Source organism: Apteryx mantelli, chromosome 2 (genome assembly GCF_036417845.1).
Source record: "Apteryx mantelli isolate bAptMan1 chromosome 2, bAptMan1.hap1, whole genome shotgun sequence".
Taxonomy (NCBI): Eukaryota; Metazoa; Chordata; class Aves; order Apterygiformes; family Apterygidae; genus Apteryx; species Apteryx mantelli.
This window is the reverse complement of record NC_089979.1, coordinates 34,669,517-34,687,101: the sequence shown is the minus strand read 5'-3', so window position 1 is coordinate 34,687,101 and position 17,585 is coordinate 34,669,517. Positions and strand designations below refer to the sequence as shown.

At 34.3% G+C, this 17,585-nt stretch overlaps 1 protein-coding gene across 1 annotated transcript in view; it reads left to right on the top strand.

Annotated features, from left to right (window-relative positions):
• TCEA1 (transcription elongation factor A1) overlaps positions 1-15,115 on the top strand; it is a 49,874-nt gene extending 34,759 nt beyond the window's left edge. Inside the window, exons 11-17 of the mRNA XM_067290456.1 lie at positions 5,185-5,272; positions 6,346-6,494; positions 8,438-8,494; positions 9,497-9,651; positions 12,587-12,733; positions 13,640-13,711; positions 14,804-15,115. Of these exons, the coding sequence (XP_067146557.1) occupies positions 5,185-5,272; positions 6,346-6,494; positions 8,438-8,494; positions 9,497-9,651; positions 12,587-12,733; positions 13,640-13,711; positions 14,804-14,812 (677 nt within the window). The 3' untranslated portion in view covers positions 14,813-15,115. The remainder of the gene's footprint in view (positions 1-5,184; positions 5,273-6,345; positions 6,495-8,437; positions 8,495-9,496; positions 9,652-12,586; positions 12,734-13,639; positions 13,712-14,803) is intronic.
• Positions 15,116-17,585: the final 2,470 nt, after the last annotated feature.

Here is a 17,585-nt window from a genome sequence, read left to right as displayed (position 1 = left end):
TAATGTCTAAGTTGAATGCTTCTGGAACTTGTGTTTTAAAAATGCATGGGAAACATGAGAAGAAATCAAGTGAGGTTCTGAATCACCAGAGCATAAGAGATGTTTATGGCTTGATTCAAACCATACCAGGTTACGAATGGTTTTCAGTGAGGTCAGAAGCTGGCCAGTAGGTGGCTTGCAAGTATTGACTGGTGAGGCAGCAAGTGAGCTACAGTGCAAGATTAGGTTTTCAGATGTTGTTATGAAAACATTAAACCATGTGGCCTAGTTGATCACAATTTAGATAAGGAAGCAAATTCTGCTCTCAGAATAAAATACTGTTCAGTCATAAATGGGATTTGCGGATAGCGACTGTTTTGCCAAATAAGTGAGAGTATATAGAATATGCTGTGGAGATGATAAATATGTGCATATTCATTTAGGTTATAAGGTGTGTTTCTTTGTATTCAACTTAAAAGATTTTCTTTAAGGAATTTAATATTCTTCATCGCAAGTAAATGCTTATTGAACTCTAAGAGTATACACTGAAAAAGAATGTCCAGACCTTTAGCTAAGTAAACTTAACTCCAGTTTATGTGCTGGACTGGACTGGAAATGCAATATGACTGGACAATAAACTGACGTTAAGTACGTGTGTGATCATGTGTTGCCAGTAATAAAAACTAAAAATGGAACTGAAAGCATTTTGAAATGCCTATATCAAATTACTCAGACATGAGTTTTTATTGTTTTAAGAAAGAATGCTTCAGAGCTTGAAGTTCTTAAGAGAAGATAACGCGAGCCAGATTCCACAGAAGCGCATTACTCAAATGAATTTGTGCATACAATCTGTTGTTATTTTGAACCTGGTTTTGATTCTACTGTAGCAAACTGGTACAGTCTAGGACTATCTTACAGGTATGTTACTGCTGTCATTCAGTCAAATTGTTCAAGGGTATGAAATAACCTTCTGGCTTTGCTTTAAAAAAAAAAAAAAAAGAGAGAGAGAGAAGTAATTGGGGAAACAAGTTCCTGAATTACAGTCTAATAGTATTTAAGAATATTGTTTACTATTGATAGTAATTGTATGAGTCTCTATGAGATATCAGGTAGAATCAAGAACTTCATTCTGTGCAAAAATAGTTTTAGAACATCTCTTAATTTGCATATTAAGTATGATCTTTGGAAATTTTCTGTCAGGTTTATATTTGGAATTATTCAGAGTACAATTAGTAGAGCTGTAATTTGACAGGATCATCAGTGGAGGGGTAGTAATACATAACTACATCCTATTATACAGGAGACAAAACGTGTGGCAAGTTCATGTGTCATGCTCTTTTGTCACTTACAAAAATTTTTTTTTAAAGGGCAAACAGTGCCTCATTTTCTTGTTTTTTTTACAGAATTCAGATATTTCTCCTGCCTATGCTACTACTAGAAAGAAGCTTTTCTGATTTTACCTTCATGTCTTACTATATCTTGCAGAAGAATTGGTGACAAACGTACCTGCTTATGCATCTCAAGGTTGTTGTTGCTCACAGTCTGGAAAATGGGATCTAAAGCATTATTAAAGTTGAGAATCACTGTTAAATCATTGACTATGCCATCTGTTACCTGGTCTTGGACTTCTTTCTCTTAACTTATTTAAACTGAATACTCAGGAAACTTTCCAAGTTTTGGAGTGATATCTGATTTAATAACATATGACAACCTACCAAATGAAATTCACATATACTTCCAGGGAATATCAACCTTCCACCAACCTTTCAGAAAAATTCTTAGTATTTTTTTAATTTCTTAAATTTAAGGTTAAATTTATAAATTAATAAATTTGAATTAGTTTATTCTAATTTTTTTCCTTTTACTAGCAAATGTCTTGAGTTCACTAGATATATGATTCTAACTAGAAAAATCTACAGTTAAGCTACTAATGGCTTCTAACATTCACATTAATGATGTTGTCTCTGGCCATACGTTATTACATTAAAAAGTTTGTTTGGATGACAAAGAACACTGTCAGGTCATGTTTGACATTATTTCTGGACATTATTTCATTGGAAAAGCTTGAAAGATCTTTCCAATTAATTACAAGTCACAAATGTGAACTGTGATGCAGTAGTGAGAATTTTGATAGTCTTGTTCCAATGGCTGATAGTCAACAATTCATGTTACTAGCTTGTTCTTTATATTTTGAAGAAGAGGCATTAATATAACTTAGCTTTAAAAAAAAAAAATCTTTGTTTTGAGAAATTTTTATGGCCATCTGACACTGATAATTAAAGCTGTCAAGTTACATTTTTCATTCCTAAAATTGACTACAATTTCAATTTGTTTGAAAAAAATGGAAAGTTTTAAGTTTTAGTAGTTGTATAAACTTTAAGAAGTAATCATGCCTATTTAAAGGATCTTACTATAATTATCTAAATATTTATATGCTTCTCTAGATTTTCCGATGTGAATCACTTTTGAGCTTGTGAACTTTTGAATACCTTTCACCGAAAGGCTATTTTTCATCTTAATTTGTTAGAATTTCTGTGGTTGTCTTTAGTTCCCATCAGCTGTCATTTGCCAGTGACTTAAACTTGCCCTTTAAATGTAAAAAAAGTTAATTCGTGGAGTCTAATTTCCAAGGAATATATATATATTTTTTAATCCTTTCTCCAGAGGGTGGTTGACCCTCTATTGATCTAATGGGATCTAGCAGATTGTTAATTGCCTACTGTTCTTGCTTTGATACAATATTTAATAGAATAAGAAATCCTTACTGATGTGTGAGTTTAAGAAAAAATACTGCTTGACACTGAATTGCTTGTCCTCATTTACCTTTATGGGGCATAAATTGGAAAATACTGACTTAAACACTTAGAAAAATATTTCCAGCAATCAGATACTAACGTTATAAATGTATGCTCAGATTTCTGAAACTGGATTAAACAAAAATATTTGTAATTCTTCTCAAGTGATTAATGAAATTGCAGTTTTGAAGACATTTGCTCAAGATGGTCCCATTGTGGCAGCTGCTTGACCTTGATTTGAGGGATACTTGCATAGACTGGGCCACACATGTAGAAAGAGCTGTGCTTTTGCCTCCTGCTGCTTACGCCTGCCTCATGTACCCCTGCCCTCCCTAAGTAGAAGAGCAGTCTCAGTATCAGCTTTTGCTGAACTGTTCCCAGCTGCCTGCCTTCTCTGAGGAAACGGCGGTGGGCTCAATGGAAGCGTTTGGTAAACTGTAACTGTGAAAGAAAAAATATGGAGGCACGTGAGCTGAAGCAGAGGTCTGTTCTAATATAGCTATGCCATTTTCTAGAACCTGAGCTATACTCCAAGATACCTACTGGTCCATCGGTTTGTCTCAGAATTTCGGACAAAAATAATCAAGTACTTGAAAATGATGAGGGTAAATAGGATTACATATATATATATATATAGTATTTCTTAAATTATCTATTTTGTGTGTGCATTGCCATAGAGAGTATTCTTGTGAATATGCATGTTAAAACTGGGATTCATTTTCTTTCTGAGTAATATATACTTTAGGTCTTGTAGCAGAGAACTTCCTTGACCATTCAGTTTATAGCATTGTTTTCTTAATGAAATTGTTTTTTTAGTAATGATAGTTGATTGTATTGATATCTTTATTAGGATTTATAAATATCATCTGTATCTTATTAAAGAGTATCAATCCAAATGCATCATCTGCTGTGTTTAGTTTTGTTTTTTTGTTTAGTTTTGTTTTTTTAATGGAGGAATCTATCAAGGATTAAATACAAGGTTACAAACAGTGGGGTAGGAAATTCCTAAACTATAAGTTTTTGAAGGCTGGAGGAATATTCTGGACAAGTATTCTTGTGTGCTGCCCTGATTCCTATACTGTTTCTAAGGCATCTATTTTTGAGAAAAACATCTGCAGACAGAATACTAGATGGGTTCTTGGTCTGATCCAGTACAGCTCTATGGTCTCCATTCACAATGATGATTTTTTTAACAGAGATTTGAGATTTGTTAAACTCCTAACTTTTGATCCTTTTCAGTTTATTATATCATTTCTGTGTAGATTTGAATGCAAGTTGTGCATATTAAAAATAAGCCAATACAATAATTTTATATTGTCTAGAACAAAAATTTTAAGCTAGGTGCTTGAATAAGAGACCTGACTTTGAGAGGGTGGGGGGCAGGGTCCTTCTGAAAATCAGGATATTTTTAGATGCTTAAACAAGGTTTACCTAAGTTAGGACATCTTCATTTCAAAGACTTGAGCCTAATCAGATTTTCCTGTTTTGCTTGATCTGGTTTTAGTACTCTTTAAAGTTTGTAACAGATGTTTATGCTGATAATACAGTCAACAGGATTGGAAGAGAAGACAGTGTAATGGCAGATTTATGAGGGATTAGAGAAAGAGGAGTTCACAAAATCTAACTTCAGATGACTGAGGCCAGTCTTGCTAGGCTTTCTCCATAGGCAGTGGAGGGAGTCATCCTTTCTAGAAAGCAAGTCAAAGCAGGAGCTTGGTTTAGCCCCTCTGAATTCCTCTTTACAATAGGAGGGCACCTCTGTTTTTCTCACTAGACTGAACTTAAATGTTGTGAATGCCCTTCTTAATGACTGACTTCTTTATTCTTTCTGATGTTGTAAAATCATCATTAAACATACTCTATGTGGGGAAGACAAATTAAAGTATTTTTACACATTAAGGCAACTGACTTCAAAGCAATCAAAGAAGTTACTCAGTGCGTGTCTGGAGAACTCTTCAAAAGTATATGAACTTGATTATTTTTTTTTGAGTGTTTAAGTAGAAATACTGTGAATATAATTAAAGAGAATGATATGCATTTAGTGGGAACTTATATTTATTGCATGGAAGATAAAATTTGGAGACTTGATACACTAGTTTAAGAAGCTATCCTCTCTGCAGCAGAGCTGGCAAAGGGAAAGTGTAGAAGTCTGTGTTTTCATCATGTCTTCTCTGGCAGTTTAAGCAGGTGCCGAACTTGACCTGAAGCATCTGGAGTGTGGGCATACATTTCATTTTGCTGAGTTGGGATGGGAAGGGAGAGTCTATACCCCCAAAGGAAGTCAAAACAGAGTGGAAGCTGATACCATTTTTAACTGGCTCAGAAAAAAATCATCAAAGATATTCTACTAGTGCTTTAAAACAGTTACTGTTTCTGTGTAAAAGGAGTTTTTGATGTTTTTTATTTCCAGATGGACCTTCAACCGATAAAGATTCTGAAGAAAAGAAAAAGGAACCTGCCTCTTCCTCACAAAGCAGTCCTGAAGCAAGAGAAGAAAGGTACATTATTTGTGATGACTATACAAATAATCTCACTTAGATATAAATTAATATTAATCTGAGAAATCAACCAGTGTATACATATACTTAAATTTTTGTCCAAATTTGTCATACTAGAGAGAGCTTCCGCATTCTTTTGTAAATGCATGCTGTTGTATAAGAAATGCTGTGTTGTCAGGGAAGTAAATCATGCTGTTGCTAACACTAAAAAATAAAAGCTGAAAGTCAAAGGTCAAAATATGACCGGACTAGTTAAGAGTGTTCTATCTATCTTATCTGTCAAATACTTCTTTTCTCTCTCAATACTACTACAGAGCTCTTGGAACTGTAAAACAACTTCTAATTGCAATTTCCTGGTAGAATTATGTATGTTAGAGGTTTAGAACACTTCTTTTGTCTTTGCTTTTTGTTAAAACACTGTAAAATGCCATAAATAAATACCACCTCATTATGCATCTCTTTTGGTAAATGTAAAGGTATGTTGTCAGAAAAATGGACCCATGTTCATGACATGTTAGGAGCTGAAGAACACTTGCAAAATACTATCAGTAAGCCATAGGTTTTTTTTAATGTGATTCTACTTTTAGTGAACCTGTTTACAACAGCAGTTCTCAAATTGAAATTTCACCTTTAATCACTTGTCCCTGTGTGAGTTGAAAAGTTTGGTTTACTATTTGCAAAAACTACATTAACTCTTTGTTTGTGACCGTGGTACCCCTTCAGTATAGTAAGCAGTTACAAACTGGATGTTAGTAGTATTTCTTCCCTGTTTTTAAGTTCCATGAAGAAAAATGGTTGCATGTTTATGCACATCAGAGAGAACTGAGAATTTAAACTTATATCCCATATAAAGGGGTTAAAAAAAAATCTCTATATAGAATTCACCCTGGTGAATATTCCAGAGACACTTGTTAAATTGTAGTAGAGCTATAAATAACTTTAAAAATATGATCTATGTTCTTTTTACTGATTACCATCCAATGGATGTAGCACAAGAACTGTGTTTTGCCCTGAAACTAAGCTATTAATGGGGGAAATAAATCTTTCATATTCATTTTTTTGCCTTTTTTTAGCAGTTCAAGTAGTAATTCCAGCAGCAGGAAGGAAGAGGGTAATGCTCCCTCAAATTCTTTCATCCCTTCTTTTCCCCGTGCTCCAAGCACTTCGGATTCTGTACGAGTGAAATGTAGAGAAATGCTCTCCACAGCTCTCAGAACAGGAGGTGAGCTTTGCAGAATATATTTTCAAATTTAACTGTTTCCCTTCTTCTCCACTTCACCCTTCTCCCCTCTGCCCCCACAAGTTTTTCCTAAAATTTTTATGTCCATTTGTGTATATATACCTGTAGGCCAGTTGTGTAGGTTTGTCCAAATTACAAATACTGAGTAACCTTGGCAACAATGGGAATGTGTTGACTTTTTTTTTTTTTTGTGGCTGATGATACAGGATGCTTTGTGGCTTCCATTTGCCTGATATCCTGCCTACAACAAAACTTGCTTTTCATGGTATCTTTTAGGATATTGCCTCCATAATGCCTCATTTGAATCTCTGTAGAAACTGCTATTTTTTTGTTTTCTGTGAGAGTAACACTGTATACATGCCTTCTTTCCTTACACAAGAGATCCTGTGAGCCTTCAGATTCCGGTTATTGAAAGTTGCCTTTCAGTTTTGATTTAATCTTGAAGCCTCATTGAGGTACTTGTAGTGAAGAATCTCACATTGCTCATTCTTCATGCCTTTTGGGCAACTGTAAATTGCTTTACTGTCTAGGTTTTTTTTTTCTCCCTCATGTACACTTAGGTATCTTTAAACTGCCAAATGGAATGATATACTAGATGGGGAGCAAAGTGAAAACTGGACTTCTCAGAATGACCTGAATTCCTTCTTGCAGGTCTTTCTCTTCTACTAGAACTTATGACTTAGCTCCTGTTCTGCTATTACTAGCTTAATGTAACCTGCCCCAGTGTAAGGGAACTTGTGAAACATCTGTTTTCACACTTTGAATTCAGTTAAAGATTCAGATACAGCCAGTTATCAAAGCTGACTGAAGACTGTAATTTATTGACCTGTGGATATATAGTTCATAGGATTCTAAAATAATTTGTGATCAAACGATTGCATATAGCATCTTAGTATTCATGTTTCTATGTAGCTGTAATTTTAGTTAGATTTTCAAGAATTCTTTTTGCAATGTTACCTCCTATTGCATGTGTTACCTGATGATCCATGCGTCAAATACCAAACTCAAAGTACAGTGGGTTTTTTTGTTTGTTTATTTGCTTTTGTTTTTGGTTTTTTTAATGGCCTTCTGCATGAGACAGGGAGAAATGGTGTCTGGATTACTGACTGAAGTTCTCCCATGCTAAAATGAGAAGGAAGATATTTTATCTAGTTTTGATATTTAGATATTTTATCTAATTTGTCCTAAGCTATGTTGAAAGACGGATGTATTTTTGGTAACAGGTTTGGTCAGAAACAGTAAACAGTTATCTTTGAGACATTTCAGGTCATTGTCTTCAAGATTGCCAAGGTCTATTTCTTCTAACTTATATGTTTTAAGACACTTCTCTGCTTGAAAGCTTTTTTTTTTTTTTTTAAATATCTAGTTATATTGTTTCTGTTGTTACTCTCTCTCGCTTATGCACTCCCTCTCTCACACGGCGTGCACACACTCACTCACTTACTAATTGCGCATGCTTGTATTGTGTGGACTGAAAGAATTGATACAACCAGATACCAAAACATTTTCTTTCTGTAGTGCAGTCTATTCTACACATGCAGATATGCTGTGAAGATAGGTGCTTGCCATGCCGAATAGAATATTTGAAATCTTGCTGTATGACAAAATTCTTGTATTACTGTTTGTTTGCAGCTAGAATTCTTTTTTTTTTCTTTTTCTGGAGAAAAATCTGAAGGGTTTTTTTTTTTTTTTTTTTTTTTACTTCTGTTACTCTTAATTTCATTTGTCTTTGTTCTTCAAAGTAATATGCTAACAAAGTTTTGAAAGGATAAGTATATAGTAAACTAAATTTTCCTATACAAAAGGAAATTTCACTGTGGTTGCATAGTTTGCTCTGTTTCAGAGTTCTGGAAGGACTCTCAAGGTGATATAAAACACTGAGAAGACTGTCAGATTGCTAATATTCTAATTTTTGTTTTCCTCAGATGATTATATTGCTATTGGTGCTGATGAGGAAGAGCTGGGTTCTCAGATTGAAGAAGATATCCTTTGTTGTACATCTATGTACTCTAAAATAAGAATATTTGTTAAAAGTATTGATATGTTAAAAATGAGTTGACTTGATCCTTATATTGAATATTATTTTATTTCATTTAAAACAAAACCAAGCAAACTGTTCAATACATCCATGTAGAAACTCAGTGTTTAAAAAATACCACAGCCTGATTTGCCTTAAAACTTGTTAGTATATACATACTTTTATATATGTGTGTGTATAATACATATGTAATGTTATAGTTCCATATTTTTTCCTTGCAGCAGCAATATTATGTCTTGGTGAAGTATTCTGAGACAAAATGTTAGGCTCTTATATGTTCTTTAATTTTAAATCTGTTCTTGTTAGTACTATTTTATTCTAACATCTTGATTTCAATTTCCACAAATTTATTTCTAAGTGAATTTGGAGTTTTCAAAAGAGTTGTTCTGGTAGCAATGTTTGAACAATTACAGAGCAGAGGTGTCTGGGTTTTCATGTTTTGGGTTGTTTTGGGGGGGGGGGGTTCTTATGCGCAGAAAAGGTCTAAGCTTCCTGATCTAACTTGCTAATGTGCTTCTGTAATTACAGGTAACCCTCATTCCTGTTAAGGAATTTCCTGTTTGTTTGAAAATTTGGAAAATTTGTTTTAAAATTCTGTAAATGAGCTTGCCAGTACTTGAATATTTAATTAAGAAATTAATTCATCCTCAGAATAAGGTCAAGGAACTGGTCTTAAATTCATGGATGTTCTTTCAGAATTTCTGTTAAGATCCTACCACCCAAAAATTCACGTTTTACTGACCATCTGTGAAACTATGGTTGGGCCGGGGCAAGGGATATGGAATATTGTCTAATGTGTTGAACAGGAAAGTAACTGTTGTCTGGCGTTGGGGAAAAAAGGACTTGATCAACAGTGGAAAAGCACGTTGCTTTACAAAGATTGCCCCAAAACTGAATGCTTGATAGTGTTTGTTTGTTAACGTTTTGTTCCTTAAATTCAAAGCACCTATTTTTCAAGAATTAAAAAACACTGATATGAAATACAAAAATAGGGTACGAAGTAGGATAGCTAATCTCAAGGACACAAAGAATCCTAACTTAAGGAAAAACGTACTATGTGGGAACATACCTCCTGACAAGTTTGCCAAAATGACAGCAGAGGTAAGTAGAGAATAGGTCTTGAACTATTTCCCTATTTAACTTATGTCCTGGCCGGTCTTTATTAGCCACAGAAATAATTTGTATAAGCTGTCTGCGCTTTTTAAAAAAATATGGCTTGTTGGTGGCTTGCAGAGTCTGAATTCTACTGGGCTGTGTTGAGGCAGAGGGAATGGAAGCTGTGTATGTTAACTGTTTCTAAGTGTCTGATTTCTCTGTAAGTCAAAAGTCACGTAAACTGTTTCATGCGTTACAGGGAATTTGCACAGAATGTTGTGCAGCCTTTGGAAGGCCACATTATGAGTCAGTGATAGCTTTTCAAGTTCATGGAGATGTATAGAAATACATCTGGCTAGTGACTCCAAGCTGTTAAGCCATTCACCTCTTTGGATACGTAATGTTACCATCAGTGTTAGTCTGCCCTACTGTTTGTATTTTTCAAATCCTAACCTCTGGTGTTTTGCTTCTGTGCAAGGTATAGCGCTGTGGTTTAAAACATCAGTCCCTCTTGTGTTGGCCTTAGTGCTTGTTTAAAGCTTATCTCAAATTTGACAGAATACTTCAAATGATTTTGAAGGGAACTCTTTGCAGTAAATAAATAGAAAAAGCCATAAATGATGGGGGAAAGAAGTTAGGAGAATTGCCCTTTAAATTAAATTAAATTTCTGTTGTTGAAAGGATATTTTGAACACTTTAATAGAAATTCCTGTTGAGATGCTCACTGACTTTACAAATCAAAATAAATGTAGGAATCAAGAACTGCAAAATTAAATGTTATGGGAGAGAAAAATGAACTGTTAACTGTTAATGCCTCATTTGAGTTTTGTATCTCTGCTGTTATGTATCAGATTCTTCTTCCCCACCCCGTATGCGCATGTGCATGTTATGTACACGCACACACAGTCAGGTACAAAGGACTGTCTTGGAGACTGAGAAGAAATTAAATTTATCATCAAGTAATGAAAATCCTGATTGACTTTGTTCTAGAGAACAGCTTTTTCTATAGCTTTGTAGAGAGGGCAGGGCAGACAGAGGCTGATAAAGGAATCTATATATAAAGAAATGTGGATGGTATCTTCAGTGAATATTTTGAGTTCTTTTTAACTCTGTAAACTCTGTGTATGTACACATATAAAAACATACATTTCATGTTGTCCAGTGCCCATCCTTTGGGTTTGTAATTCCTGTCTTGGACTAAGATTATAAATTTAATGGCTAAAAAAATGATTTCATGAAGATGAGTTCTAACTGAAACTGTATTAATGAAAAATAACATCCCATGTGGATGTGGAATACAAGAATAAAATTTTAATGAAGAAAAATAGAACAACTTTTTTGTTCTGCATGCTTGGTTACTATACATTGTTGAAGATCCTGCATATTAGAGCTTTTTTTTAAAAAAAAAAAAAAATCAGTGAATCTGTTCTTTCTCTAATGTTTTGAAGCTAGGTGTGTATGTGTGAGGTCTTATGCAAATAAAACTTAATTAAATCTTATCTAACAAAAGCTTAAAGCTTATTGGAAAAAAAATATTATGCAATTAATTAACATTGATGACTTGTTTCTACAGTATTAGGGAGATCTCTGTTTGAATAGAACTACCCCATTGATTGTATGGAGTAGTTGAAAATACGTGTTTTGCCAAGGATGCAAAGATATCCACAAGTCAGTGTTGTAATAGAAGTTAAAAAGAACACTGTGAAACTTTGCTGTTTCATGTATCAGCTTCATCATTAAACTTGCAGGCTTTTTAATGAGTGTAAGTTGGAATAGATACTAATGATAAATTTAATATATATTTCTACTTAGATGCAGCTCCTTGAATGAGGAAGAAAAGCTTCTTTGAGTTTATTTCTCAGGAGGTGATGGATTGCTAATAAGAGATATTACAGTTTATATTGTCCTTTAGTGACACTGCTGCAACATCACTATTAGAAATCCAATTGAGTCTTGATTTGGAATAGCGCTTTGCAGAAGTCTCCCTGAAAAGGAAGCTTGCTCTCTGGCAGTCTGGGCTTGGTGGAGCTTACAGCAAAACAATGGATTTGGGGTGTGATTTTCAGATGGAAAAATATTTTGTCTAAAATCAGATGCTGTATCTCCCTGAAAAAGCATCGCTGGGTTATCTGTAAGGAACAACTGTTCTGCCCTGTCTTCCTCCTGCATCACTGTAGTGCTGTGTTTTGTACCAGTGATTCTTAGATTTTTGTTTATTTGGTGAGCCACTGCCTGGCAGTCAGGCTTGGTGCAAGTTTTGTCATTGTGACAAAGGATGTGCCTAATGTACATCTAACAGAGGGTTTGTGGTGTACAACAATGAGGGACTGTGCAGTTCAGCAGACCATTTTAATGTGCGGGCTTAATGCAGTCTATGGATCTTAGCTTTGGAATCATACTTCCAAGTTAAATGAGAAATACTAGTATTCTGACTTCTGGTAATGATCTGCATGGCTAGATACTGGCCTGTATGGCTATACTCTATTTCTTAGTACAGATATGCAAATAGACAAAATAGTGTAAGTTTTTTATATGATAACTGTCTTTTGTAGGTCAATGAGGTAATTATGCAAGTATCTAACCTAGGAAGAGGACCTTTTTTATCCTTCTGTACCTTGTATCTCTGTTACTTTTCTGAAGTTCAGAGTTGTATTTACAAGTAAATGTTTCTAGTTGTAACTTCTTCTGATTATCCAGCTGCATTAAAATTTTAAAATTTAATTTTTTTTTAGCTTCTGTGTTGTGAAACATCCCAGCTTAAGTCTTAAAAAATTAAAAAATCTAAAATTTGTAGAATTACTTTCCCCTTTCATAAAGAGATTATTTGTGGATTCTGAATCAAAATGGTATGTGCCTTCAGAATTCTGTGGTACGCACACTGGTAACAGTTTGTTTAAAACAAACTCTCTTATAAATTCTTTCTGCTATTTGCCCATAACAGGAAATGGCAAGTGATGAGCTGAAAGAAATGCGCAAAAATCTGACCAAAGAAGCTATCAGAGAGCACCAGATGGCTAAAACAGGAGGTACCCAAACTGATCTGTTTACATGTGGCAAGTGTAAAAAGAAGAACTGTACATATACTCAGGTACGTGGTTATTCAGATTGTTCATTTTCCTTTATCAAATTTTAACTTCTATATAAAGATTGTCAGAGAGAAAAATAGTTCTAATTATAAAATGAACATGTAACAAAATGTTAACAAAATACAAAATTTTGTGGAGGCAGTTGGAAGTGCTTAGATGTGCTTCCATGAAGAATGTTTGTTGTATTAGTTTACCAAAAATTTCACATAAATCCCAGCTGAGCATCTAAATAGCTTGAAATGTCAGTTTCTTGCAATGCTGAGTTTTTGCTTACTCTTCTGATTACATCTTAGTGACATGCTGTTAATATAGATGAACTAATTTACTGTTTGATATGGTTAAACTATTTTTCTTCAAAGAGAGTAAATAGGAAAAATACATATAATCTATAATTTGACTAACTTTAGACCCTGATTTATGATCATTCCTAGAACCTTTTCTAATTTAATTAGGAAATATATACAAAAAAAGTGCCTTAATTTGTTTAGCAGTGCTGCAAGGCATGCATCTTTGATCACAGAATCAACAAAATTCATAATGTAATATTGTATAATAGATGCTTGAAGTAGAAAGGTGTTTTTCAATCATGAGACTCCTAAGCCTTTTCATCAGTAAATATGTGGAAAGCTGTATTGAATGTGTAGTTTTACTGCAGACTGTTTTCCTAGAAGTATGTGCGCAGTACTTCATTGCTGAAATAGGTACCTTTAGTACTTTTAAATCTGTCAAAACTTAAGCCTGTAGTCTATACATAACTTTTCATACCAGTTAAAACCAGATTTAACTTGTGTTTTTATCCAGATGTGTTTCTTAAAGGTTTAAAATCAAAGTTTAACATTAACATTGAATGTATACTAGCAAAAGTTGAAGATACTAATTTTCCATTTTGGCTCTTGCCTTTGCTGAAGGTTCAAACCCGCAGTGCTGATGAACCTATGACAACATTTGTTGTATGTAATGAATGTGGAAACAGATGGAAGGTAAGATCATTAGACTCTTTTGCATATTTGCTAGTAGACAGTCAGGCTCTGTGCTTAATTTTCTATTTTACAATAAATAACAAATGAGTTTCTCTTGACTTGTGGTTATTTCCTAACCCACTGATTAATTTTTTATGTTGATATTGCCAAATAACTTTAGGTTAGAAAAATACCCTTGGTTGAAGTTGTGGGAACACACGGGTGAGGAGGGGAGCAGGTTGAGAAAAGTCAGCACATTGACTTAGACCTTGTGACATTCAGGTACAGATTTTCTGCTTTGTCTTACAAAGCTGTGACAAGTCCATCTCAGCCTTGGTTCAGTTCACCGAAACACATTCTAACCCTTTTTGATCTCTACTCCTATGAATAAAGTAGGTTGTCTTTGACCTTTTCTTGTTTTTCTTTTGTTTTTTCTACTCTGAAAAGAAGGGCAGATGAAAAAGAGATGACTTCTGCCAGGTTCCTGTGTCAGTATAGGAAGTGTGAGATAGTGATAACTTGATTTAATTTTTTAAAGTTCAGGATATGGGGATTTAGAAAGCTTCTGGGGAACAGTGATAGTCCAGTAAAGTGGAGAAATATCTAATGAAGAGCTGTAAAATTTTCAACTCACATGTGGTAACATGCAATATAAGGCACGATATCTTTATTCTGTTATTTTTCAATGTTAAGGATGCTGCAGCTCTGCAGAATCACATTGCAAAGCGTACTGTAAGATAAATAAGATGCAGAAAACAGTGTTTTTTTTTTTTTTTAATGCAGTTAAGTTTTACATATCTTCTGACTGAATATAGGTCAAATCTATACTCCAGGATATCTAAATAATTTATGAAGCTTAGAAAGTGTTTGATGTAGCACATAGAAGGAAGAGTTCATTTGTCCCTAAAACTTTCTATAAGGTGACGGTTAGAAAAAAAACCCTCAGTCTCTGTATAAAGATGCTTGAGTGAAGGAATGCTAGTATGGTATAAGCAAATGCTTTAACTAATAATTTCCACATCGTATGTATGGTGTCATTTTCTTTTTCTTCTTGCAAAGATTTAGAAATAAGCTGTATGAAGATCTCATAATATATTTGTTTTCTTTTGACAGTTCTGTTAGAAGAAGAAATTACCAAGACATCTGGACCAGTATGAAAGAGGATTTTGTAATTAGCTTTAAAAACTAGGCTAAGCATCTAGCTTCCTGCAAATGAGAGGGTGTTTGGTTTTTTTTTTTCTTCCTCTGTTAAGCAGCATACATCCCTGAAGTTAGCCTTTGTTTTGATTTGACACAACCATCATTTCGTTAAATGCCTTCCTATAGCTAGTAGTCGTTAGGGCCAGGTTGCTTGATTGTATGGTGAATGTTAAAATATTTTTTCATTTTTATAAGTAAGTTGACATTAAACTTTTACCAATTAAACATTTTGGTAACTGGCTTGTTTTTTCCTAACTATATGAATAATGTCCTGTATTTTTTTACAGTCTGAAACATGCCGCCTCCTCTCATATGTATTTACCTCTCCACTTTCTGTTAAATTGTAAGAATGGATTGTGTTTCTTACTGGTGTGTTTACTAATATTGCAAAGAGAAAAGGCATCCAACTTCATTTTAATCATATTGAACCCATTTGTTAACTGAATCACATTTGGTTAACTCTCTGGTTTGTACATAGCATTTCTGAATTAGTACTGAAATTCTGATCGCAGAGTTTGGAAATTTATTAATGGATATGTTGACCTCTTTTGCAACGGTTGGTTAAGCTTGTTTTTGTAACCAGCTTTGATCAATACAATTTATTTTATTGCTCTAAAGCATGTATGTTATGTTCTATCAGTGGGTATTATTTCTAGGAACATCTTAGAATACTTGGTTAAATTTGATTCAATTGTTCTCTTTTGCTTAACTTGCTTGCCAATGAAGTTTGTTTAAACTTTGTAAATAACCAAAGGCATTTTGTGGTAGGCCGTCCTAATGACGGCCAGTTAACAAATTCATCACAAGATAAACTGGCTGGAGTATTAATAGTAAATTCATTTCATATAAATGACATTAATTTTGTTCATGAACTGAATTTTGAAACGTAGAGTAACTGATGTGATTTGTAAACACAGAGGCCAGAAGAACAAGTGAGATGATAGAAATGCTGTTTGTTAGAGCCTGTTCTTTTAGCAGTGCACATGTTTAAAAGTATTTTTCAAATGCTCTCTCAAGAAAATCATGTCAACATCTTTAGAAGAGAAAATATTTGCATTACACCTAAGTTTGTATTGTCATTTAATTTATCTAAGCCTGGGGCTGAGGAGGTCTATCCTGGCAATGTATAAAGAATTCTTGGGGGAAGTATGTGCAGTTTCTGGAGAATAAATTCCTTGACTGTAAAGAACAAATGGGAATTTTTTATTGATCATTTTTTGTGTGATGGAGGCAGGCTAAAGCATGAGATAGTATGGTGACACTTCAGCGCTGCAAGGCAAAAAATGTTTGAATACTTTATAGAGCAAGCTTTTTCGGTCAGCTTGTGCAAGGAAGAAAAACAGGCTTTTCTCTTGAAAGAAAAAATGATTAAAACAAGAATTTAGATTGATTACATATGTAGCCATTTTTTAAGGCAGAAAATTGTTCAGAATTTCAAACTTTCTTACATAACTTTATATAAAAACAGTATTTTATAAATATTACTCTAATTCAGAATAATTTCTTTATTACCTTTCAGAGTCAGTTTATATTTAGACCGTTTGGCAGGATTGCTTGTTAAGAGTCATTTAAAGATGCTGCTTTTTTTTTTTTTTTTTTAAGTTAAGACAGCAGCAAATGAATTGTAGATGCTTAGTATCAATGACAGTGCTTTACTCTGAAGTGTTTTTAAGTCCAAAAGATTGTGATAAAAGTGATTGCAAATTGGGTGTCAATTAGACCTAAATTTCTTTTGCTATTCAAATATGTACAGGACAGGCTTGGTTTACATAACCTTCCTCATGTTACATGTCTTTTAATCTTTATGTCTGTGACACATAGGAGAACTGTTCTTCATGAGAAAATACAGGCATACCTCGGAGAAATTGCAGGTTCAGTTCCAGACCACCACAATAAAGCGAATATCTCAATAAAGCAAGTCACACAAATTTTTTGGTTTCCCAGTGCATATAAAGGTTATGTTTACACTATACTGTAGTCTATTAAGTGTGCAAGAGCATTATGTCTAAAAAAAAGTACATACCATAATTAAATACTTTATTGCTAAAAAATGTTAACCATCATCTGAGCCTTCAGCGAGTCGTCATCTTTTTGCTGATGGAGGGTCTTGCCTTGATGATGATGGCTGCTGACTGATCAGGGTGATGGTTGCTGAAGGTTGGGGTGGCTGTGGCAGTTTCTTAAAATAAAACAGCAGTGAAGTTCTGCATCGATTGACCCTTTCACGAAGGATTGCTCTGTAGCATGCGATGCTGTTTGACAACATTTTACCCACAATAGAACTTCTTTCAAAATTGGAGTCAGTCCTCTCAAACCCTGCCACATTGGAGTCAGTCCTCTCAAACCCTGCCACATTGGAGTCAGTCCTCTCAAACCCTGCCACATTGGAGTCAGTCCTCTCAAACCCTGCCACAGCTTTATCAACTAAGTTTATGTCATATTCCAAATCCTTTGTTGAAATGACAACAATGTTCCCAGCATCTTCACCAGGAGTAGAAAACCACTTTCTTTGCTCACCCATAAGAAGCAACTCGTCAACCATTAAAGTTTTTTCATGAGATTGCAGCAATTCAGTCACATCTTCAGGCTCCCCTTCTAATTCTAGTTCTCCTGCTATTTCCACCATGTCTGCAGTTACTTCCTCCACTGAAGTCTTGAACCCCTCCAAGTCATCCATGAGGGCTGGAATCAACTT